The 24,166-nt window shown below is 50.4% G+C and overlaps 1 protein-coding gene across 9 annotated transcripts; it reads right to left on the bottom strand.

The window, feature by feature from the left end:
* Window positions 1-526: 526 nt before the first annotated feature.
* On the bottom strand, window positions 527-24,166 carry HDAC6 (histone deacetylase 6). Of its 9 annotated transcripts, none has more exons than XM_063634332.1 (29): window positions 23,984-24,166; window positions 22,764-22,886; window positions 22,550-22,678; window positions 22,334-22,422; window positions 20,048-20,132; window positions 19,898-19,938; window positions 19,102-19,198; window positions 18,860-18,957; window positions 17,389-17,493; window positions 17,200-17,268; window positions 10,946-11,072; window positions 10,772-10,837; window positions 10,619-10,678; window positions 10,461-10,550; window positions 10,020-10,126; window positions 9,868-9,935; window positions 9,461-9,629; window positions 9,244-9,372; window positions 8,880-9,048; window positions 8,049-8,182; window positions 7,403-7,471; window positions 7,099-7,291; window positions 5,201-5,350; window positions 2,704-2,878; window positions 1,913-2,589; window positions 1,716-1,829; window positions 1,433-1,579; window positions 1,207-1,335; window positions 527-959 (listed from the first exon to the last, which is right to left on the bottom strand). In XM_063634332.1, exons 2-29 carry the CDS (start codon window positions 22,854-22,856, stop codon window positions 891-893), a joined length of 3,648 nt encoding a protein of 1,215 aa, XP_063490402.1. In that variant the 5' UTR covers window positions 22,857-22,886; window positions 23,984-24,166; the 3' UTR covers window positions 527-890. The 9 variants fall into 9 exon arrangements, with proteins under 9 accessions (XP_063490402.1, XP_055124051.1, XP_055124057.1 ...); XM_055268076.2 differs by lacking the exon at window positions 23,984-24,166 and adding an exon at window positions 23,617-23,781; XM_055268082.2 differs by lacking the exon at window positions 23,984-24,166 and adding an exon at window positions 23,527-23,720.

The following is a 24,166-nucleotide window of genomic DNA, read 5'->3' as shown; positions in this document are numbered from 1 at the left end:
GAAGAAAAGTCCTGGAAACCTCAGAGCCGACTCCCTTGAGCTGCCAAAGCAATTCTCACCAAGTGGGAGAAATTCAACTCTCAGACTGTCCTCCAATTTCCCACCTCCAGTCAATGGCAGGCACCCCTTCTGCCAAGAAGCTACCATGACCACCACATTCAAGTTAAACCTGGACCTCCTGCCATCCCCAGTCAGGCCAATGAGACAGTGGGGAAACAGGCCTGGTCAGGATACTTCCTGCTAGTTTTCTTGCCTTCTCAGCCTAGGGTGTGGGTGTGGCTGGGACTGGCTGTGAGGCTCCTATTTATAAGGCAAGCACCCATTTTCTCATGGATTCTACCATTTCATATCCCATGGAGCCAGTCAAGATGGCTGCTCTATTTTCAGTTAGTTTTTTGGGAGCAATGGATGGGCAGGGGATTGATCTGACAGAGACCCACTCCCTCATTCCTTCATTACTCATCGGCTCTGCTGGCCAGGGATGTGGGGTTCTCCACCTGCTCAAAGTCAAAAGGCTTTCTCCAGGTTTTTTAACAGCTTGTACTTTATTACATATGCAACCTTGCCATGCCTGCCAGTTAACTCCCCTCCCACCAATGTTATCCTCGTGATATTGGCTCCCTCTTGGGGCCAGTGAGCTGCCCCCCTTTCCTTCTGGGCTGGAGTAGTGGTGCCCCTCAAGCAGGCAATGGGCAGGGGGAGATCCACAATTAATCGTCGCAGTTCTCTTAAAAGTATTAACACTTAAATAAGCACTCTTGGGGAGTTGCAAAGGATATTCAGGATGGGATGCAGTGGGAGGCTACCCCTCATCCAAGGTACAGGCTGGAATGAGCTACAGCTGGTCTATCGTGGGCCTCAGAAGGTGAAGAGGGACCGTATTCTGGGGCTTAGTGTGGGTGGGGTATATCCTCCCCAAACTTGTTCTGGTGGGCGATGTTCTTCACATCTAGGAGAGCCTGAGGAGGAGGCAAGAATAGGGCAGGTGAGAGAGAGTGAGGACCCCTCTACCTCAGCTGCAGGGCTGCCCCCACTCCAGCCCTCAACCACTCTGTCTTCTGGACTATCCCACAGCCCCCGCCCCATGCAAAATAATCACATGAGGCAGCCATGCAGAGGGGCCTGTGGTCTCCCTTTACCCAATCACAGAAGGGGTGTGCGTGTGGGGGGTGAGTGCACATGTCGAAGGGTCTACCCAGGGCCCACCTGGTGGTGGACATAGGCCTGACAGTAGTAACACCAGGCTGACAGGTCGATGTAGCTGAGGACCAGCGGGTGTCCAGAATTTCCATGGTGTTGGAGCATGTGGCCATTGATGTAACGACCACAGTAGACCTGAGGTTGGGGGTGTGAGTTTCAGGTGGGGGTCAGCATCCCCCTGCAGTTTGCTCCCGGGCCAACCTCCGCCCCATCCCCTTCCTCTGCTCCATACCTGATAGCAAGAGAGACACACCCAATTCTCTTGGATTGTTCCACAGTCCCCACAAGGTTGGGTCACGTCTAGGCCTGCTGCAGGTATGGGGCATACTGCCACCAAATGGGGACACCAGGGCAGTGGTGTCACAGCATAAAATATGGCCTGGAGTGGGTGGGTGAAACTAGGTAAGCTGAAGACCCCATCTCCCCATTATATGTTTATACATCACATGCTCCTACCTGGAGACACAAATTGGCAAGAGAAGGAAGCCACAGTCCCAGCCTCTCCCTGAGCTCACCTGATCAGTGAGGCCCCTAGATCCCTGCATCAGCATCGAATCAGCCATGTCCTGACCTCCAGCTGCCTCTCCTAGTAGGTTCTCCTCTCCTGGGGCCTGAGATTCTGAGGCCCCCTGGACACGCAGAAGTAAGAGATGTATCAGAGAAGCCCGATTCTTGCCCCTCCTTGCCCCTACCTGGGTGTGGTGGGCCTTACCTGAGATTCGCTGCCTAGCTCCAAGGTCCTGAGACTCCCAATCAGTGTACTGGGAGATATCTGGGGTGTAGTTCCCTGCACAGGTGAGGTTGGGGGGGTTTGGTGGTCTGTGCTCGAGGCTAGAGGAGTTTGGATCAGCTCGGTGCCCCCTGGAGCCTCCTCTGACGTAGTCTGGTCCAGTGTGGCTCCCTCCATGGCTGCCTCCGAGGTGGTCTGGGCCAGTGTAGCTCCTCCTACAGCCTCCTCTGAGGTAGTCTGGCCCAGCGTGGCTCCCCCAACAGCATCCTCTGAGGTGGTCTGGTCCAGAGTGGCTCCTCCCACAGTCTCCTCTGAGGTGGTCTGGTCCGGAGTGGCTCCCCCGACAGCCTCCTCTGAGGTGGTCTGGCCCAGCATGGCTCCCCCAACGGCTGCCTCAGAAATGGTCTGGGCCAGCGTGGCTCCCCCTGTGGCTGCCTCTGAGGGCTGGTCCTGAGTGAGGACCACCACAGCTGTCTCTGACTTAGTCTGGCCTGGAGTGGACTCTTCCCCAAATGATGCCGAGGTGACCTTCCCCAAGCCTGCTTCCAGAACCTTCTTTTCTCGTGTGGTCATCCGCTCAGCTAACCTAGGTTTGGCTGGTTGGGGTGCCTTCTTGGTGACCAACTTAGAACTGGAGGGTCCCTCTCTGTCTTCTACCTCTGGAATCAGGGAGGGAGATCCTTGAGTGTGGGTACTGTCCCCCTTCCTGCCTCTAATCCCTGCCCCTCAGCCCCCTCCTTCCCTGAGTTCCCATTGCCCCCAAATCCACTCACTCATGACCCGTAAGCTGCGCCAGTATCTGCGATGGACTTGGATGGTCTCAGTGATTGAGGCCAGGGCCCCTGATAGTGGGGGCCGTGGCAGGGTCAGCAGGGGTGGCGGGTCTCCAAGGAGGGAGCGAGTACAGGCAGCCATGGACTCTGAGATGGATGTCAGGTTATAGCCACCCTTTGTTAAGGAAAAGGGGAGGGAAAGGTATGGTGGGGGTTCATTGGGGAATTTGGAGGGCAACATGTCCTGCCTCCCCAATCCTCCCTACTGAGCCCTGCAAGTCTGGAGAGGGAGGGGGAGTACTGGGAACAAGTGAACAGAACCCACATCTTTAAGATGGGCAGCACCCACTGTGTAAGGTGGTTGTTGTGGGGAGTAAATTGTGACGTAAAGTGCAAGATAACAATACTGATAAAAGCATTAGTAACAGCTGACATTTATTGTTTGCTGTGTGCCAGATCCGATTTTAAGTACTTCATGCATATTAACTCAATCCTCACAACCACAGGCGCTCAATCTATACAGGAACTTGCCTTCATGCCATACAGAAATCCGTCTTCACACTGTCCAGGAACCCCTGGCCTCACATCATACAGTAACCACTGACCTGACCTGCACAAGACGACTGCTGTGAACCCATACAAAAGCCCCTGCCCTGACCTAGTACAGGAACAACTGGACTCTTTCTCCACATGGACTCCTGTATTGACTTTTTTTAAACTCTACAGGAATCCCAGTCGCTATTTTTTTTTACAGATAAACTGAGGCTCAGAGTGGTTAGATGACTTGTCCGAGGTCATAACAGCTGAAGAGGCAGCACTGGGGTTTGAACTTGGGCTCTCTGATGGAGTCATCTGTGTTCTTAACTCCCACCGTGTCCTGTCACAAGCAGTACTGGGCACATAGTAAGTGGGACTTTTTGCAAGCTAATTAATTTCTCTGTGACTTATTTTCCTCATCTGTAAAGTTGTGAAAATAACAGCATAGGCCGGGCATGGTGGCTCACCCCTATAATAACAGCACTTTGGGAGGCCGAGGCGGGTGGATCACCTGAGGTCAGGAGTTTGAGGCCAGCCTGGCCAACATGGTGAAACCCCGTCTCTACTAAAAATACAAAAATTAGCCAGGCGTAGTGGCATGCGCCTGTAGTCCCAGCTACTCGGGAGGCTGAGGCATGAGAATTGCTTGCTTGAGCCTGGGAGATGAAGGCTGCAGTGAGCCGAGATAGCGCCATTGCACTCCAGCCTGGGTGACAGAGCGAGATGCTGTCTCAAAAGGAAAAAAAAAGAGGCAGGTACGGTGGCTCATGCCTGTAATCCCAACACTTTGGGAGGCTGAGGCGGGTGGATCACGAGGTCAGGAGTTCAAGACCAGCCTGGCCAACATGGTGAAACCCTGTCTCTACTAAAAATACAAAAAATTAGCCGGGTGTGGTGGCAGGCGCCTGTAATCCCAGCGACTTGGGAGGCTGAGGCAGAGAACTGCTTGAACCCAGTGAGCTGCGATCGCACCACTGCACTCTAGCCTGGGCAACAGAGCAAGACAACGTCTCAAAAAAAAAGAAAATAAGAGCACAGAAGGTTGCTGAGCGGGTTAATATCTGAACAATGCATAACAGTAACCAGAGGCCAGGTGCGGTGGCTCATGCCTGTAATTCCAGCACTCTGGGAGGCTGAGGTGGGTGGATTTCTTGAGGCCAGGAGCTCAAGACCAGCCTGGCCAACATGGTGAAACCCCATCTCTACTAAAAATACAAAAATTAGCTGGGCGTGGTGGCAGGTGCCTGTAATCCCAGCGACTCAGGAGGCTGAGGTGGGAGGATCACTTGAACCCGGGAGGTGGAGGCTGCAGTGAGCTGACATCATGCCACTGCAGACTAGCCTGGGTGACAGAGCGAGACTCTGTCTCAATAAAAAAAAAAAAAAAACAAACAAATCCAAAAGATCCAGCATTTACCATATGCCAGGCATTCCTCCATGATTAGCCTGCCTCATAAAGATGAGGAAACTGAGGCACAGGGTGTGGGGACACTGAGTCATTTACAAAGGTCAGTGAATTTCCTTTGTCCCAGGAACTTGTTAGAGGCAGTTCAGGTAGAGTAAAAAGCACAAACCCTGGAGCCAGGGTGCATGGGTTCAAGTCCTGGTTCTGCCATCAGTAAATGTGCCATCTCAGGCTAGTCATCACACCTCTTTGTGCCTCAGTTTCCCTGATCTTCAGAGAGGAAAATAATGAGGTAAGCTGACCCTACTTCATAAGGCTGCTTTGCCAAGTAACTGAATGAATAAGACACATGAAGTGCTCAGAAGAGTGCTCTGCACATAGTGAGCACTCAATTAAGGCTGTTAATGTTGCTGTTATTCTTATTACTACCCAGTATGTGCCAACAATCCCAGACAGGGACACTCAAAGGAGATTTCAGGAAACTGTCCTAAGTGACGGTGCCAACATTTCCAAACTACCCTCCCACTGTGGGAAGAGGGACCAAGAGAGAGTTACCTCTAGGATAAGGATAATGCGGCCACTGGCAAGGCCCATCAGCAGGTGGGTGAGGTGGGCATAACCCTCAGGTGACACCTGGCAGCCCCCCAGCGGGTCCCCCCGTGCAGCATCAAAGCCAGCTGAGACCAGCACCAGTTCTGGGTTAAACTGAGGCAGGGAGAGAAGAGATGTATAAGCACGAGGGTAGGGGCTTTTGGTAGGCAGTAAGTGATGGCGACCCAGAGACATGGAGAAAAGAACAAATGAAGACAGGGAGATGCAAGTCAGAGAGATGGAGACACAGAACCTGGAGACTAGGAGACACAAAAGCAGAGACTGAAAATGAAGAGGGGAAGAAAAGAGATACAGACTCAGAGATAGAAGAAATAGATGCAGACTTAGAGACATGGAGATGGTAGAAAGGGACAGATGGGGGCCAGGCGTGGTGGCTCATGCCTGTAATCCCAGCACTTTGGGAGGCCGAGGTGGGCGGATCACGAGGTCAGATTGAGATCATCCTCGCTAACACAGTGAAATCCTGTCTCTACTAAAAATACAAAAAATTAGCCAGACGTGGTGGCGGGTGCCTGTAGTCCCAGCTACGCGGGAGGCTGAGGCAGGAGAATGGCATGAACCCAGGAGGCAGAGCTGGCAGTGAGCCGAGATTGCACCACTGCACTCTAGCCTGGGTGACAGAGCAAGACTCCATCTCAAAAAAAAAAAAAAAAAAAAGGGACAGATGGGGACATGAGACAGAGTCATGAAACATGAGACAGACTGACACGTCAAGAGAGTGACATGAAAAACAGAGAGAGAGAGACATGTCCTCACACACACATACCCCAGGGTCAAACGTGGGACACACACACACAAGATACAGGGTTTTATATACACAGTGCCAAAGAGAGGTGCTTGCACACTTCCATAACAGAAGATAGCAACGCAAGCACCACACACAGAGAAGATGGTCACACAGAGCCACACGTACTGCCACACAGACAGTACCACATAGACCAGTACTATATATCTGCACTAGTCATGTACACACACACAGTTTCTCAAAGAGGACAATAACCCACAGCCACCCTGCACAGTCACATACACATGCCATCACCACACAGCCACAACGGCGACATGCACTCTGGTGTGTCCACAAGAGCTGGTTACTTGCACATACAGTTGTACACACACAGAAGGCTGTCCTAGCTACCCATGCACAGTCAGAGGCACATGCAGATCCAAAGATGCACACCAGCGCCCAGGGTGACACAGCGGTGCTCACACCCCTTCCCTCCCTCCCAGAGTCAGCCATACACAAGTCACCAGCCCCCCAGCTCACACAGAGGGAAGGCAGCTACCTCCCAGTCAGAGACATACACACAAACAGCCAGGGCAGACAGCCAGACAGTGACTGCTGTCACACACAGCCTTCCACATCCAGAAGGTCCCACACAGGCTGTCACAGAGATGGTTGCATTTAGTGACATACAATATCACACCCATCACACAGAGAAAAGGTGAGAAATACCTGCCTGCACAGAGTTGCACACACACACACACTCAAGCACTTGTGATGGCACGCACATACTCAAGCACTTGTGATGGCACACACATACAACACAGATCCAGCCAGGACACGGGCCACTGCTGCATAGTCAGAAGGTCCTCACACACACAGCCAAGACAGTCACTCACACAGTGTCACACAGAGAAGGCAGTCATGTACAGCCACCTGTGCACAAATACACAAGGTGATCACAGCCACCAACTGCCCTGGTAGTCTCATTAAACACCCATGGGCTGTCTCATATGATTAGCCACGTGGCAGTCACACACACACATGCCGAGGAGGCAGGTCCAGGCTGCCACCTGCACAGGCGTGTCACATACATCCTGCGATCTATCCTGAGCTGTACCTCGTAGGCAATGGGAAGCACCAGGCGATGCCAGGCAGCTAGGTAGTCAGCGTCACCCATGCGGGGCCCGTTCCATGCCACGTTGACGGTGAAGCCTGTGCCCGCAGCCTGGCCGATCTGGCTGCTGGCACCCTCATCCCCCATGGGGAAGAAGGTGCCATGATCATAGCGGTGCAGGGACACATATAGCACACTGCCGGGGAGGGGGTGGGAAGGGGACCATGGCTGGTTAGGGGCTCCAGTACCCCTGAGGTGCTCACCCACCTCCCTGATCACACTGCGGCCCTTGACTGCAGCCCCTTACCTGGGGTCATCCTCAAACATGTGCTGAGTTCCATTACCATGGTGGACATCCCAATCCACAATCAGGATCCTGGGGAGGAGAGAGCACCTCAGTAATCCAGGATACTCACCCCCTGGAAGAGGGCTGGGCTAGACCCCTGGGGTCTGCAGGGGCATTTAGTGCTGAGTGGCAGGACCCTGGGTCCTATCAGTTAAGGAGAAAAGTCTGATCCTGGTTCCCGAGGGCTGCCTGGTAGGCCCGAGCAAGTGCTCAGGGCTGGGCCCTGGGCTCTTCTGGGTCATTGCTAGGGAACTGGACCCTGGGCCTTGGGCAGCTAATGCTGGGGGCTGGTTCCTGGGTCTTCTGGAGTATGCATCAGGAGCCTAGACTTGGGTTCTGTCGAGGCAGCTGCTGTAGGCCAGAAATGCTGGGGTGGGACCCTGGATCCTGTTTTATAAGCGCCCAGGTAACATGATCTGGGGGTCCTATCTAAATAAGCACTGAGAGGCTACATCCTCGGTCCTTCTCTGGGTAAGGGCTGCACCCTTACTTCTTTCTGGGGAAGTCCTGGGAGGTGGACCATGGGGCATGAGTAAGTGATGGGCTGGGGGGAGCATCCAGGTCCCCACAAGGATCAGGATTTGGGGGGTCCCCAGGGAGTCCTTACCGTAGGGCACGCCCACTGATAGCCTGGGCATGGCGAGCAGCCACAGCCACAGAGTTGAAAAAGCAAAAACCGCAAGCTGCATCCTGCTCCGCATGGTGTCCTGGGGGACGCACCACAGCAGCACCATTCAGAACCTGGGAAGCAGCAGGGTGCTAAGATCGGACAGCCTGCCCTCAAGCTTGCCCTCATCTTCCTTTTTTTTTTTTTTTTGAGATGGAGTCTCGCTCTGTTGCCCAGGCTGGAATGCAGTGGCGCGATCTCGGCTCACTGCAAGCTCCACCTCCCGGGTTCCTGCCATTCTCCTGCTTCAGCCTCCTGAGTAGCTGGGACTACAGGCGCCTGCTGCCATACCTGGCTAATTTTTTGTGTTTTTTAGTAGAGACGGGGTTTCACCATGTTATGCAGGATGGTCTTGATCTCCTGACCTCATGATCTGTCCACCTCAGTCTCCCAAAGTGCTGGAATTACAGGTGTGAGCCATTGCGCCCGGCCTTTTTTTTTTTTTTTTTTTGACACAGGATCTCACTCTGTTGCCCAGGCTAGAGTGCAGTGGTGCAATCGTGGCTCACTGCAGCCTTGACCTCCTGAGCTCACCTCAGCTTCTCAAAGCGCTAGGATTACAGACGTGAGCCACCGCACTTGGCCACTCTTCCCTTTCTCCAGTTCCTTCCATTATTCCCCCAGCCTCTAGGCCCACCCCCTCCCGTGCCCCTCCCCATGGCCTCCTTTCTCAGGCCCTGCTTGACTCTCTCAGAGCCTCCAGAAACAGCAGGTGGCCCTCTTTTTCCATTCTCCCCAGGTCCTCCTCTCCCCAGCCCACAGAGGACACACCTCTCCCGACAGCACAGCCTCCACCAGGCGGCAGGCAGCGCCAGTGGCAAGCTGTGCACAGGCGAAGGTACTGGGGCAGATATAGATGGAGTCAAAGTTGGAACTCTCACGGTGCAGCTCCCGGGTTTTCATTTTCTCTGTGGCCCGGAGATGATCCACGTACTCAGCACTGGAGGCACAGAGAGGAGCACCCGCAGGACAGTGAGGAGAGTCTGTCCCCTCCCTGGGCCCCACCCCCAAGACAGGAACTTCAGCCCCTCTCAAGTCCTGCAGCAGCTCCCCGGGAGGGGAAACCCAAGCTCCAGCCCCTGAGACCTCATCCACAGTCCTGGGAAGCCACCCACCCCAGGCACCGGGGTCTGACCTGTGGCAGGTGAGCAGCTCAGCCTCTGTGGCAGGGCGTGGTGTCAGGGTGAGGCAGCGCCCGGCAAGGCCCAGCTCCTCCAGACGGCACATGATCCGCAAGATGCGCTGGGGTACCTCAGGGTGGTGGCTAGCAGTGGGGAAACGAGAGGTAGAGGCTTAGTGCCTGAGGGGGAGGGACGCCCAACACCTACTCATCCAGCCCTCCAAATGCCTACCTGTCCCACAAGTTGCAGTGATTCATCATACTTTGGTCATAGACCAGCCCTGTGCGAGACTGTAGCACTGGCCACGTCAGGATTGGGAGCGCAGGGGGCTCCCAGGGTCCTTCCTCCTCGCTCTCCTCTACATTGTCCTCCTCCATGTTGTCCCCCTCCACGGTCTCAGCTACAAGGGGGAGGCCACGTTTGTCCTACCCTCTCAATCTGAATCCCTGTCATACTCTGGAACTCAGGTGACCCAAACAGAAAAAGGGGTGGGAGGCCTGAAACCAGGGCCCAGGGAGAGAGAGGGCCTGACACTCTCCCACCAAGGCAGCCCAGTAAAGTCAGAGAAGTCTGAAGACAGTCTCCCCCAGGGCTAATCCCACTTCCACCCCACACCAGGCCCACACCCCACTTCCTACTTGATCTCACAAGAACCTCCCAGAAGGGCTCAAGGGCTTCCAGAGCACAGGAAACTGAAGCCTGGGCACTGCAGGGCAGGGAGAAAATATGATGTCAAGGAATGTGGGTGGGCAGTGAGGCTCCCGCTTTCCCCTCCTCCACCTGGGCTCACCTCCGGCAGGGGGCACCAGGTGACTCCAGCATGGGGCAAGGGTCTCCCAGAAGGGTGTGGAGCGAAGCACTGACACCTTCAGCCAGGGCACGGAGGTTGTAGCCACCCTGGGGCAAGGAGTTGTGAAGGGGGATCAGGAAAGGACCAGACATGACCAGGGAATAATAATAATGATGATAATAAGAGTGCATACCAAATGTCAAGCAACAAGGAACTTAGAAGGGGGCCTCATTGAATTTACTGGACAATGATAGGAGGTGATTACCATTATTATGCTCGTTTTAGAGAAGGAAAGTGGAGGCACAAAGAAGTGAAGTGATTTATGCAAGGTTGTCCAGCTAGTAAGTGAATTGCTGGGCCAGGAACTCCTGTCGGACTTGAAAGCTTCGTTCTTAAGCCCTCCAGGATCCACAGGCTGAGGGACGAAGGTGAGTCACTCACCTCCAGAGACAGGATCAGCTTGCCTCCTGCCAGACCCATGAGCAGGTGGGTTAGCTGGGCGAACCCTGCCGGAGTGGCGGCCATCTCACCCTGGGGGGACATGGAGGGTCAGCCTGGCTCTGTGCAACCCACCTGCCGCCCCAGGGAGCCTGCCTTACCTTGGGGTCCCCTTGCAGGGCATCAAATCCAGCAGCCACCAGGACCAGATGAGGCTGGAACTGAAGAGGGAACAGACTCCATGAGGCTACCTACCGTCACAGCCTAACCTTCAAGGCCACTCCTCCTCCCAACACACCCCAGACCCCCAGGACCTCGAGGGCGACTGGCAGCAGGACGTGCAGGAAAGCAGCAATGTAGTCAGCATCCCGCATCCCCACCTGCAGACACAGGAGTGTGATGGGGGATGTTCAGCCACCTGTCCCGAGCTGCTGACAGAAGGGCAGGGCTGGGCCTCACTTTGGGGGCAGAGGTGGGTGGATGCTGACCTGGTTCCAAGGCACATTGATGGTATATCCTTGGCCTTGGCCGAAACCTGTGGTGGACCAGTTAGAGGCCTTCAGGTGGGGCCAGAACCTACCCTGCTCGTAGCGGTGGATGGAGAAATAGAGGACACTAGGGGCAGAAGAAAAAGAGGCAAGAGAGTTGGAGAAGTCAATCCCCATAGACACCCCCAACCCAACAGTTGCCAGTTTCCTCTACCACTCATTTCCCCATTCAACCACTTGTTCATTCTATCATTCATTAATTTCCCCATTACTTAATCCATTCTTCCATTAATTTACCCTTACATTCAGTCACCAATTTAATCATCTTACCATTTTTTCATTCTTATCTTTATCCATTACCTCACTCGCTCATTCATTTAGTCTCTCACCAGAACCTCTCCCTCAGCAAACATCACTGCCCCCTCAGTGCCCACCCAATTTCAGGCTCAGCTCTAGGGTCTATCCCAGATGATGGGGGCTCCTGACTCTGTGGGGTACTCTAGATCATGTCTGCCCACTACCTGCCCCTATGACAAAGGTAGTAGTAACAGCAGGTCAAACCCTGTGACACTGGAGGCCCAAATGGAGCATGGGGCTCTTAGCTGGGGGCAGCCAGCTAAGGCTGAAAAGAGCCTCAAGCCAGGCTGGGGAGCTGGGTGATTCTCTAGCAGGAAGTAGAGAGACCTGGGGGGTAGGGGTGAGACTTGCTTCTGTGGGTGGAACTGGAGAGGGGGTGCTGGCTGGGGCTGTCATGAGGCCAGTGAAAGGGCAGTTCCTTCTCCCCAATGCCTTACAGGCCACCTCTACTACCTCTTCTATTTTATAGGCGAGAGAATGAGCACTCAGAGGGATGAGAATGACCGACACACAAAACAGATACTGAAAAGATTTGATGCACGTGTTTTGACAGAAAGCCCAGCAAGGGGCCATGGGAGGGCTTAATTCTGACTGGGGAAAGCAAAATGATTAATCTATCATCCATCCATCCTTCTATCTGGTCATTTACCTCCTGCTTTATTCCAGAGAGGATCTAAGGCAGCTTTTTTAGGGAAATGCAAGAAATAGTGGTATGCATTGAATCTAGACAAACTTAAGAGTCACATTTTAATGGGTTGATAATGTAGTTGTGAAACTTAATGCAAGTGATATAAAAAGATTCTTAAAATTGAGGGAAAAGAGCTTGGAATTGGGGAATAAAAACATGCAAAAGCTCTGGTCTTGAGTAGGTGGAGGATGATTGTTTTATTTTTGACATTGATAGATAAATCTCGGTTCTAAACTTTTAGTAAGTTAATCATTAGAGGAAGAGAAACACAGTAGGACATAAAAATTATCATCACAGGGCTGGGCGCAGTGGCTCACGCCTGTAATCCCAGCACTTTGGGAGGCCAAGGTGGGCGGATCACTAGAGGCCAGGAGTTCGAGACCAGCATGGCCAACATGGTGAAACCCTATCTCTACTAAAAATACAAAAAATTTGCTGGGCGTGGTGGCGCATGCCTGTAATCCTAGCTACTTGGGAGGTGGAGGTAGGAGAATTGCTTAAACCCAGGAGGCAGAGGTTGCAGTGAGCCGAGATTGGGCCACTGCACTCCAGCCTGGGCGACAGAGCGTGACTGTCTCAAAAAAAAAAAAAAAAAAGAAAAGAAAAGAAAAAGAAAAAAAATATCATCGGGGAAGACACGAATAAAGAAAAGATCTGAAGAAAGCTGACTGTAAAAGAGAGCCATCAAAGTCAACAAACAGCAGAACTAGCACTCAAGCTAAGTTTAAAAAGAAAACAGAAGGGAAATTCAAAATAAGTTCAACCACCTTCAAGTTAAATGGTGGATTGATAGCACAGGTTTACTTCCTCACTCTCCTACCACCCCAGTCAAAATACAGTAAAGAAATTGTAAACAAACAGCAACCCAGAAAGAGAGAGTGGAAGGATGTCAGAGAATAAGAGACTTCAATGAATTTCTAGAAAGTAGACTTTGAGATTCCAGGGGCCCCAGGGTGCTCTGTCTCATGCTGAGCAGGATAAGGGGGCACCCAAGATAACCTGAGGTTTCCTTTCTGGAGAAATCCAGTACAGATCCAGGTCAATGCACACAAAATCCCTTCTGAAGAGCCAATTCACTGAATCACCAATGCAACAAAGTTACTTGTTTCTTTTAACTACTTAGGTTTAGATCATCTGCTTTCCTTGTCTTCACAACAGTATTTTAAGGATTATCCAGTTTGTCTCCCTGCTGCTGGAGTTCAGAGACTGAGAGATGGGGAGCTGGGAGATCCAAGGGCATGGACATGTTCTTTTTGTTTGTTTGTTTACACATGTTTGTTCATAAGGAAGAATGCACTGAATATATTCACAGTGTTTCACATCTGTGTGTGTAATCAATAGTGTACCCACGAAAGAACACACAGCTATAGCCTCCTATGCATTTATTCAAACAAAAAGAATGATTAGTGATATTAAAGAATTCTTTGAATGGGAGACCCTTGGCAGATTAAAAAAATAATTATTGTTAATTTTCAGGTATTGATACTAAGTTAATGCTTTTCTAAAAAAAGTGTACTTATGTTTTAGAGATGCATTCTGAAATATTTACAGGAGAAATTATATGGTATCTGGGATTAGCTTTGAAGGAAAATAGGAAGAGGGCAGTGGGTACAGGTATAGATGAAATGTGATCTGCCAGTGAGTTGATAAATGTTGAAGTATTAAATTCCAGAAGCCAGAAATGAACAAAATAAAGAATGTCGGAGGAAAAAATTAATAAAGATAAAACCAGAAAAATTAATGAAGTATTAAAAACCCACCATAATAAAACAGTAGAGATGACCAACAAAGCCCAAAGCTAGACTGGAAAAGATAAGTACAACAGACACACCTTTGGAAAGGCTGAGGGAAAAAAGAGATGTTACCCCAAAGAAGAGGCCTCCTTTGTTCTGACATCTGACAGGATCCCATCTAATGCCCGGGTCCTTGCCCACACTCGCTAAAGTTGCAACCTGTCAGTGGACATTCCCTGTCCCCATTCTGGGGAAATGCCTTTCAGGAAAACAGACCTACAAACACTGCAACAGAGTAGTCCTCTGACAGCCCCCTACAATGGGCCTTCATTCTTGGGTATAAATAGCCAAATAAGGATTGCTAGACATTTGAGGAAAACCATCAGCATAAAAGAGAAGGACCAAGAAAAAAATAATTCAACCAGCCTCAGAATAAAGAGACATAATTCAGACAACAGAAGAAACTTAAGGCACTTCCTTTTTTTTTTTTTTTTTTTTGAGACAGGGTCTCCCTCTATTGCCTAGGCTGGAGTGCAGTGGCATGATCTTGTCTCTCTGCAACCTCTGCTTCTTGGGTTCAAACGATTCTCCTGCCTCAGCCTCCTGAGTAGCTGGGATTACAGGTGCGCACCATCACGTCTGGGTAATTTTTGTATTTTTAGTAGAGATGGGGTTTCACCATGTTGGCCAGGCTGGTCTCGAACTCCTGGCCTCAAGTGATCCACCCACCTTGGCCTCCCAAAGTGCTGGGATTACAGGCATGAGCCACCGCGCCCAGCTGGCACTTCTAATCCATACTCTATAAAAACAAGATCAGGAATGAGAGGGCATAGAAACAGAGAGGAAGAAAGAGCTTTTGGAGTTTAACAGAATATCTAAATACATAATTCAACAGAAGGGCTTGAAGATAAAGTTGACAAAATCTCCCAGGTCACAGCAAAAGAAAAAAGAGACAGAAAACATGAGATAAAAAATAAGAAGCCTGGGCAACATGGTGAGACCCTGTCTCTACAAAAGATTAAAAAATTAGCTGGGTATGCTGGTGTGCACCTGTGGTCCCAGCTACTCAGGTGGCTGAGGCATGAGGATTGCTTGAGCCCGGGAGGTCGAGGCTGCAGTGAGTCGTATTTGTGCCACTGTACTCCAGCCTGGGCAACAGAGCAAGACTTTGTCTCCAAAATAAATAAATAAATAAATAAATAATAAAAAAGAGAGAGACATAGAGGATCAACCCAGGAAGTCTAACATCTGACTAACAGAAGTCCTAGAAAGAGAACAGAGAGAACAAAGAAGAAATTATCAAAGATCTAATAGAAAATAATTTCCAAGAATTTAAGAAAAGCATGAATCTTCAGATGTAAAATGTCTACCTACTATTAAACAGAGTGAAAAGGCCAGGGTAAAAGTTTAGAACATCAAGGCTAGGTACAGTGGCTCACGCCTGTAATCTCAGCGTTTTGAGAGGCTGCAGTGGGAGGACACTTGAGGTCAGGAGTTCGAGACCAGTCTGGGCAACATAGTGAGACCCTGTCTCTACAAATAATTTAAAAAATTAGCTGGGTGTGGTGGCACATGCCTGCAGTCCTAGCTACTTGGGAGGCTGAGGCAGGAGGATTGCTTGAGCCCAGGAGTTTGAGGTTACAGTGGGCTATGATCATGCTACTATACTCCAGCCTGGGTGACAGAGTGATACCCTGTCTAATAATAATAATAAAAAGAACACCAAGATAACCTTGCAGAGAGGAAAGTAGATTACTTGGAAAGGAATGAAAAGCAGACACCTGTTGGGAACACTGAATGCTGGAAAACAATAAAGCAATGTCTAGAGAACAACCAACCTAAATTGGATTCTTCAGATGTAAAATGTCTTGGATAAGTGGATTCCCTGTAGTCAGCTGAGTAGAAGGCTAGATGAAACTACTACAGGTTGAGCATCCCTAATCTAGAAATCTGAAATCTGAAATGCTGTAAAATCCTAAAATTTTTTTTTTTTTTTTTTTTTTTTTTTAGATGGGGTCTCAGTCTATCACCCAGGCTGGAGTGCAGTGGTGCGATCTCAGCTCACTGTAACCTCTGCCTCCTAGGTTCAAGTGATTCTCCTGCCTCAGCCTCCTGAGTAGCTGGAAATACAGGTGTGTGCCACCACGCCTGGCTAATTTTTCTGTATTTTTGTAGAGACAGGGTTTCACCATGTTGGCCAAGCTGATCTTGAACTCCTGACCTCAGGTGATCCGCCCGCCTCGGCCTCCCAAAGTACTGGGATTACAGGCGTGAGCTACTTCACCTGGCCCTAAAATCCTAAACTTTTTGAAGGCCAACATGATGCTCAAAGGAAATGCTCATTGGGGTATTTCGGATTTTGGGTTTTCAGATTAGGGATGCTCAACCACTAAGTACAATATAAATATTTCAAAATCTGAAAAAATCTGAAATTTGAAATACTTCTGGTTCCAAGCACTTCATATAAGGGATACTCAACATGTACTTAGTAATGTCCCCTACTGACAAGGACTTGCTCAATCACTTTCTGCAGGAAGGGTAAGCTGGTCCCCTCCTGGAGGGAAGTCTGGCAGTGTATACCAGACTTTAAAGTATGCTAACTCTCTGGCCCAAGCAACCCACTGTTAGAAATTCATCCTACAGATAGACTCAGAGAAGTGCAGAATTACATATTTACTAGACTATTCACGGTAGAAGTGCCTGTAATAGCAAAAACTGGGAAGCATCTTAAAAGTCCTGGGGTTAAATAACCAGAGGTACAGTCATAAAATTGAATACTACAAAGAACAAGATACTTTAAGAGGTACTAACATGGAGAAGTGTCCCAGATACGCTGTTAAATGAATAAAGCAAGTTGTCGAAGAACATGTGGAGAATTATTCCATTAGGCAGTGTGTTATTAATAATTATAACAATAATAATAAAAATTCAGACATCTATAGAAAAAATCTGTAAGGATATAACCTAAACTGTCAACACTTATTTTTGAGGTAATGGAAATTAGAGGAGACTCACTACTTCAGACACTTCTGTATTATTTAATTTCTTTAAACAAATAGTTTGCTATTTATTTATTTATATTTGTTTTTTACTATCTACTGAAAGGATAAACAAACACTTTGAAGCATTATCCTAATCAGAAAAAATAAAGCAGTAATTTGAGGTTCACTCTAACCCAAGGGTTAATCAGTGAATAAGATCTTCAAATATTTGTGGGTCAAATCCCATCTCTCCCAGTTCTTCTCTGTGTGACCTCTTAACCTATAAGCCTCAGTCCCCCAATCTGTAAAATAGGGAACCCAGCAGTCCCTGCCTCAGAGTGAAATTAGGAGAGATGGCAGACACACAGAAAGTAGCACAGATCCTGATCCCAGGATAGGCCCCATGAATGTGAATGCCTTTTCTTCCTTCTGGCTGGGCCTGTAAGGGTGGGAGGTGGCTGGGAGTCTAGCACCTAGGTGGGAGTCGGGGTATACCTGGGGTCCTGGTCGAAGGTGAACTGTGTTCCTTGACCATGGTGCACATCCCAATCTACGATAAGGACCCTAGGAGCAGGAGAGAGAGGGGACTCTGTGCAAGGGGATCAAGGTGAATCTGGGGGAAGAGCCCAGACCAGGACACCCCACCCCATGCCACCCCCATCACATCTGCCCTCTGTTGCTGACCTCTGGATGCGGTGTTTCTGTTGAGCATAGCGGGCTGCCACAGCCACGTGGTTGAACATGCAATAGCCATCCATAAGACTGTGCTGGGCGTGATGTCCAGGAGGCCTGGGCAAGACAAGAAAGTAACAGCTTGGAGTATGTGAGGGGTCCTCCTCTGCAGAGACAGACTATCCCCTGCTCTCTAATCCTGGACCACCAATTCCTTTAATGCTGATGCCTAAAAATCTGCCGGGAACTGAGTAATGGAGGCCCTAAAACTCTCACCCCCTGCCAATCTACCCCTCTGTCTCCAAAGGAGATTTGAAAATGTTCATTAAAATGATAAAGGCCGGGTGCGGTGGCTTAGGCCTGTAATCCCAGCACTTTGGGAGGCCGAGGCGGGTGGACCACGAGGTCAAGAGATCGAGACCATCCTGGCCAACACGGTGAAACCCCGTCTCTACTAAAAATACAAAAAATTAGCTGGGTGTGGTGGCAGGCAACTGTAGTCCCAGCTACTTGGGAGGCTGAGGCAGGAGAATCACTTGAACCCGGGAGGCGGAGGTTGCAGTGAGCCAAGATTGCGTCACTGCACTCCAGCCTGGTGACAGAGCGAAACTCTGTCTCAAAATAAATAAATAAATAAATAAATAAATAAAATGATCAGTGCATTCATTCTCATACCCAGTCATTCTGTTGCAGGAACTCAGCCCACAACCTGTATTTTAAAAAGGGTTAAGTAACATTTTTATTTTATGTTAGTATAAAATAAAATTTTATTTTTATTTTATGTTAGTATAAAATAAAATTTTATTTTTATAAAGGTACTAGCATATTTGCTGTAGCATTTTTTTTAAAACAGCAAATGACTGGGGAGAACCAAAATGCCCATTAGTCGGGGACTGATTAACATAGAGTGCATTTACACAATGGTGTTCTACCGAGCTCCAAGATACATACTGTTAGAGAAAGGTTTCCAAGATGTGTAAGTGAAAAGATGGTACGAAGGGAGTATGTCATGTTACTACCATTTGTGGTTAAAAACGGGAGGGAGGAGAAAGCTTTTGCATTTCATCAGTTCTGGGATGCCAATGATGATAAGATGTACCACGATTTTACATGCCAAAAACGAAGCAGAAAATACTGCCAATGGAATTCTGAGGTGTCGCTGTTTGTAAGATGCATCTGGATTTCAAGATGTTACAGATATGAAAAAATGTACACCTTAGAATCAATGAAATATGGTATTTATTTCTTGAATAAGACTTTGTGGGAAGACATATGAGTCAGTGGTTCCAATGACTACCTCCCATGAGAGGAGGCAGGTGTCTGGGTGACAAGGATGGGAGACAGATTTTTAATTACATTCTCTTTTGTACCTTTGGATTCTTGAATCACATGAATATATTACCCATATCACATATCAATACATTTTACACTTGAAGGAAGGACTTTAAAACAACGTAAAAAATCAAATGCTGGAGAGTCCTACCTAATGATGGCCATGCCATTCCGGATCTCAGCCCCCAGGACCGCATCCACCAGCCTGAGGACAGAGCCTGAGGCCAGGCAGGCACAGGAGTATGAGTTCTGGAGAGACAGTGGGGAGCCAGAAAGGGAGTAAGGGAGAGAACAGCCCTATCCACTCAGCTGCTTCCCCCAGGGTGGGGTGGGCATAGGGATGGGGACCCCAAGATTGCCACCATTCCCTGCCCCCAGAGTTCTCATCCATACCGGATGCAGATAAACTGAGTCGTAGGTGTCTGCTAGGACACGGAGTTCTCCCTCATTCATGTACTGGGTTGTTTCCATCAGATCAATATATTCTAGGCTAGACACAGATGGGAGATGAGATTCAGGGCCCTGTCTTTTCCCCAGCTGAGCTGTCCGTACACCAACCCCCTGGTCAAATTAGGGCTTGGCTCCCCCAACTGTCAACCTGAAGGAATAGCCAGGATATAAGACACATTCTGTTTCTTCCCTAGCCCGCCTCAGTTCCAGTAATATTCTCTGCTCCCCTGCAATAGCCACACCAAATCCTACTTTCAGGCCTTTGGCCACACTGGTCCAGCTGTCTGTTCTTCCCTTCCCTCAGTCACCCTCTTCATCTGACTCTTTTTCTCCTCTTAAAGTTCAGCTCAGATACCTGCTCTGGAAGCTAGCTTTCCTCAAGCCACATAGCACCAGGCCTCTAAATCTGGGTTCCTGCAGCCCCTGGGGGAACCCCGATCACTCTGTCCACACATTCACCATCTATTCACACAATCAGGTCATGATAACAGTAATAGCTCATCATGGGCTGATTATATATCAGGCCCTGTTCTAAGCACCTGACACACATCAAACTCTCCTGAGGAACTTATGTTTACTGGTCCCCTTGTTACAGGCGATGACACGGATTCAGAAAGGCTCAGCGACTTGCCCAAGGCTGGCCACAGAGACCATGACATTCCTTCCCAAAGCGTTTAGCTTGCCCTGGTTTGTCCAGAGCAGGCTCCTCCCCATCCCTACAAGGCTCCCACGCCTTCACCTGTGAACCAACATCAGCTCTTCCTTTTCAGCAAACCGGGCCTGGGGAGAGATGAGGAATAAAGGGGGGATAAAGGGTTAAGGCATGGGCTGCACCCAGGTCAGGTCAGCTCCCTGCCCTTCACCCAGAGTGTTGGCTTGGGGGCCTTACCTGAAAGGACACGCAGCGATCTAGGAGGCCCTCCTGGATCAGTTGCTCCTTGATGGCATGGAGCCGCTCAGGGCCTTCCGGGAAGCTGGGGAGATGAAGACACAGTCACAGATGCATGGGGACACTGGGGAGCTCCACATCTGCTCTCTTCACATCTCCCCATCCACCCTTCCACAGCTGTTTACCCTAAAACTGTGGTGTCAGTCCTGCCTCCCATCAGCTGTGGTGTGTGACCCTCTCCTCACTACTGCCACTGCTATTACCATACCCTCCTGCCTGGGCTGTGGCGGGATCTCCTCGGCCTCCCTGCTTCGACCCTCGCCACCTCAACAGTCCTTTCTGTGCATAGCAGCCAGACACTGGTTAAAACCCTAATCAGTTCATGTCCCTTCGAGGCTCCCATCCCATTCTGAGTAAAAGCCAAAGTATTCCCCATGCCCAGAAGGCCCTAAACAATCTGTCCTCCATCACCTCTCTGACCCCATCTCCTACCCCTCCCTTTCCTTTGCTTCGCTTCACCTACACTGGTCTCTTCCCTGGTTCTCAGTTGAACCAAATACTCTTCAGGCAGCCCTAGAACTTTACTCTAGCTGCCCCCCAACCTCCGCCTAGAATACTCTTCCTCCAGCTGTCTCCATGACTTACTCCTTCACCTCTTCAGATCCCTGCTCAAATAGTGAGGCCTTCCCTGACCAGCCTATTTAAAATTGAAGTCTCCTCCACTGTACTTTCTCCTACTATCCTCCCTTTACTGCTTCTCCATAACACTGCTCTTTCTACCACAGTGTATCATTTACTTTTTGTTTATTTATTGTCTGTCTTCCCCCTTTTCCCTGAAGACACAGGCTTTTGTTTTGTTTACTGCTGTATCCCTAGCTCCTCAATAGATGGTAAATAGGTATTCCATAAAAGAAGTCTTTTTCCCATAGTAAGTTAGTCTTAGGTTGGAATAAGGGATATAGATATTAATTGGTAAACACACAAGTATGATATTAGCAAACAACGTCATGGGCTAGGAAAATAAGATCAGGTATTGGGGTAGGGTTTGGCCAGGCAAAACCTTCTCTGAGAAAGTCTCATTGGGATGTGAAAGGTAGCTGGAAGAGGAGAAGGCCGAAAAGAATCTCTGGGAAAGGGGTTGGTCAGGGTACAGACCAGAGGCAAGAGGGTGCCTGGCATGTTGGAAGAACAAGGGGACTAGTGCGGGTGAGAAGGATTGACTGACGAGGTCACAAAGTGATGTGGAGCCAGATCATGTGGAACCTTTGAGGCCAGGATGAAAAATTTGGACTTTACCTTGAGGGCAACGGTTCGCCCTTAAAGTACTTTTTTTTTTAATTTTTATTTTTTGAGACAGAGTTTTGCTCTTGTTGCCCAGGCTGGGGTGCAATGGCACAATCTCGGCTCACTGCAACCTCCGCCTCCCAGGATCAAGCGATTCTCCTGCCTCAGCCTCCCAAGTAGCTAGGATTATAGGTGCGTGCCACCATGCCCGGCTAATTTTTGTATTTTTAGTAGAGACAGTGTTTCACCGCGTTGGTCAGACCGGTCTTGAACTCCTGACCTCAAGTGATCCACCTGCCTTGGCCCCCCAAAGTGCTGGGATTATAGGCGTGAGCCACCGTGCCCAGCCTCCTTAAAGTATTTTAACAAAGACATCATCTCATACATATTTTTTTAGGTTGCTGCATGAACAGATAATAGAGGTGAGGTTGGAAGTAGGGGGCCAGGGAGGAGGCCCCTGCAAGTCTAGGTGAGTGATGATGATGGCGGCAGTGGAGGTGGTGAGGAGAGGTCAAATGGTGAATATATTTTGAACATATAGCCAAAAGGATTTGCTGATTCTTTTTGAAAAGTAAAGCAAATGGGAGGTTTCATCCTTCTGTTTCAGTACAAATGTCTCTTCCTCTATAAAGGCTTCTGGGAAGCCTGGATACTAGTTTAGGATCCTCTATTATACACCCTTGAATTCCCTGGTCTTAAGTCTGTCTTCATTAAACACCTCATACTGCTGTTGGCTGTTTAATGATCTGCCCTCCTACTCACCAATCCACTCCTAGAGAAGGGACCCTGTCTGTTGTTTGGTACATTTGTATCACCAACTCTTGGCACACAATAGGCACTCAATAAATGTTCGTTAGCTACATAGAAGAACCCTTTCAAGTGTGCGCCCTACCTCCCCAAATCATCTGCTTCCAGTATCCAGGCTGGGGTAAGAAAAGATTTATTCTTGCTAATGGGCTCTAATTTTGTGGTTTGGAGACAGCCTGGAGGACCCAGCCTCACCTGTCATCCCAGAGGCAATGGAATTCATTTAGCTGCTCATCCAACACCAAGCCAGTGCCAGCCAGTGCTTCAGCCTCAAGGTTCAGATCCTGCAGAGGAAAAAAAAAGGAGACACAGATCCATTTTAGGCCCTGAGTCAGAGGGAACTGTCCAGGGTGGGGAACCTTTGGGTTTTGATTGTCATACGAGGCTAAACCGCAGCCAGATCCTGCTCACCATCCCTTGCAGTCCCACGATTAGGTCTTCTTCCACTGCTTGGCCGAGCTTCTTCATTTTGCCTTTCTTCTTTACCTCCGCTAGATTGGGGATGGAGCGGGGAACGGCTCCCTTTTTAATATTTCGCTTCTGTGAATCAGAGAGAAGGGTCAGAGTCCAGGGCATGACCAACTTGCTCCCTCTCCCCCTCATCAGGGCGGGTCTAGGGCCTCACCGAAGTGACACTGGAGTCCTGAGGGGGCGACTGGGGGTTCTGCCTACTTCTTCGCTGCCTGGTTGTGGTGGAATCCTGGCCGGTGGAGGTCATAGTTCAGGAGGCTTGGCCCCTGCCGCGGTTCTGGGGGTGTGGGGGGGAGCGTGGGTATGTGAGGGGGCTAGTGTGCCCTGAGGACCCCACCTCTCTGCCCTTTTCCAGGCTCCGCCCCCTCTATTAGATTCCATTCCTTACGCGATCTGATTCTCCACAGCCTTCCAAACTCCGCCTCTCTCAGGCCTTCTCCCTCCACTCAGGTGGCCATTCTACCTGGCCCCGCCCGGCCCGCTAGACTCCACCCCTTTTACACGATTCTCTTTCCCTGGTCTTGCCCTTTCACGGAGCAATGAGCCCCCGGGCTCACTCAGTCCGTTTTAGGGCCTGCCCTTTCCAACCAATCACCACCCCTTCTACTCTCCTAAGCCCCATTCCCAGGCCCTCTAAGCCCGGCCCAGACCCCATTCCTTCACGAACCTGCCCTTTCGGCCTATCTCCCGGGATAATCACCCACCCTTTCACTCAGCCGGCCCCGGCCCCGGCCCCGGTCTCGACTCCACCCTTAACGATTCACTTAACTCCACCCCTTATCGGGCCGGACCGATACCTTCCACTCCGCCAGATCCCGCCCCTAGCGTTTCAACCAGCCCCACTCCTCAGGGGACTGCCCCGTTCCTTCAACCAGCTCCACCCCCTGCCCAGACCCGACCGCTAACGTTTCGCTAACCCCCTTCAGCCAGTCCCTAGCTGCCTTCGGTCGGCCTCCGCCCCCTTCCCGCCTCCGCCGTCGACGCGCTGTACTCGCCGCTCCACTCACTGGACGCAGCCCCTTTCTCAAACTCCGCCCTTGGCTCGCTCCGCCAAGTTTCTGGCGACCCGTGGGGACGCGAGCGCTCGGGCCTTTCTTTTCTATTGGGCCTGGTCTCTCGACTGCCCGCCCAGATCCCGCCTCCAGAGGGGATCGTGCCTCAAGGCCGCGCCCCTCGCGCGAGCCACACCTCTCGCGAGCTCACAAGCGGCGGGGCAGCGCGTCGGCGTGCTTCGCCAGCTGTGCTGAGCCACACCTCTCGCGAGCTCACAGGCGTCGGGGCGGTGCGTCGGCGTGCTACGCCAGCTGTGCTGCGCCTACGTAAAGGCAGGCGCCGGCGGTTCCCGACGGGGTTGCGGCGCAAGCTTTTCCTTGCCTCGGCCACCGTCGCTGTCGTCCCGGATGCCATAGCCGCCGCCCCTCCGTCCCTGTCCAGTCACTTAGGAGCCCTTCGGGCCGGCGGTGTCTCGAGAGCAAGCAAGGAAGCGAGGGAATTAAGAAGGGGCGTCTTCCCTTTTCCCCGCGACTTCCCGCGCGACGCGCCGTGATGACGTAGCGC

The sequence above is a fragment of the Symphalangus syndactylus genome, chromosome X (assembly GCF_028878055.3).
Source record: "Symphalangus syndactylus isolate Jambi chromosome X, NHGRI_mSymSyn1-v2.1_pri, whole genome shotgun sequence".
Lineage (NCBI taxonomy): Eukaryota > Metazoa > Chordata > Mammalia > Primates > Hylobatidae > Symphalangus > Symphalangus syndactylus.
The sequence above is the reverse complement of the archived record's forward strand: the minus strand, read 5'-3'. Positions and strand labels throughout refer to the sequence as shown.

Excerpts from the sequence above, each read along its gene's own strand:
- HDAC6 (XM_063634332.1), bottom strand. The coding sequence starts at position 22,856 with ATGACCTCCACCGGCCAGGATTCCACCACAACCAGGCAGCGAAGAAGT. Across the intron at positions 17,269-17,388 it reads CAGAAACACCGCATCCAGAG|GGTCCTTATCGTAGATTGGG; the intron begins GTCAGCAACAGA and ends TCCTGCTCCTAG. Across the intron at positions 10,551-10,618 it reads CCCTGCAAGGGGACCCCAAG|GGTGAGATGGCCGCCACTCC; the intron begins GTAAGGCAGGCT and ends ATGTCCCCCCAG.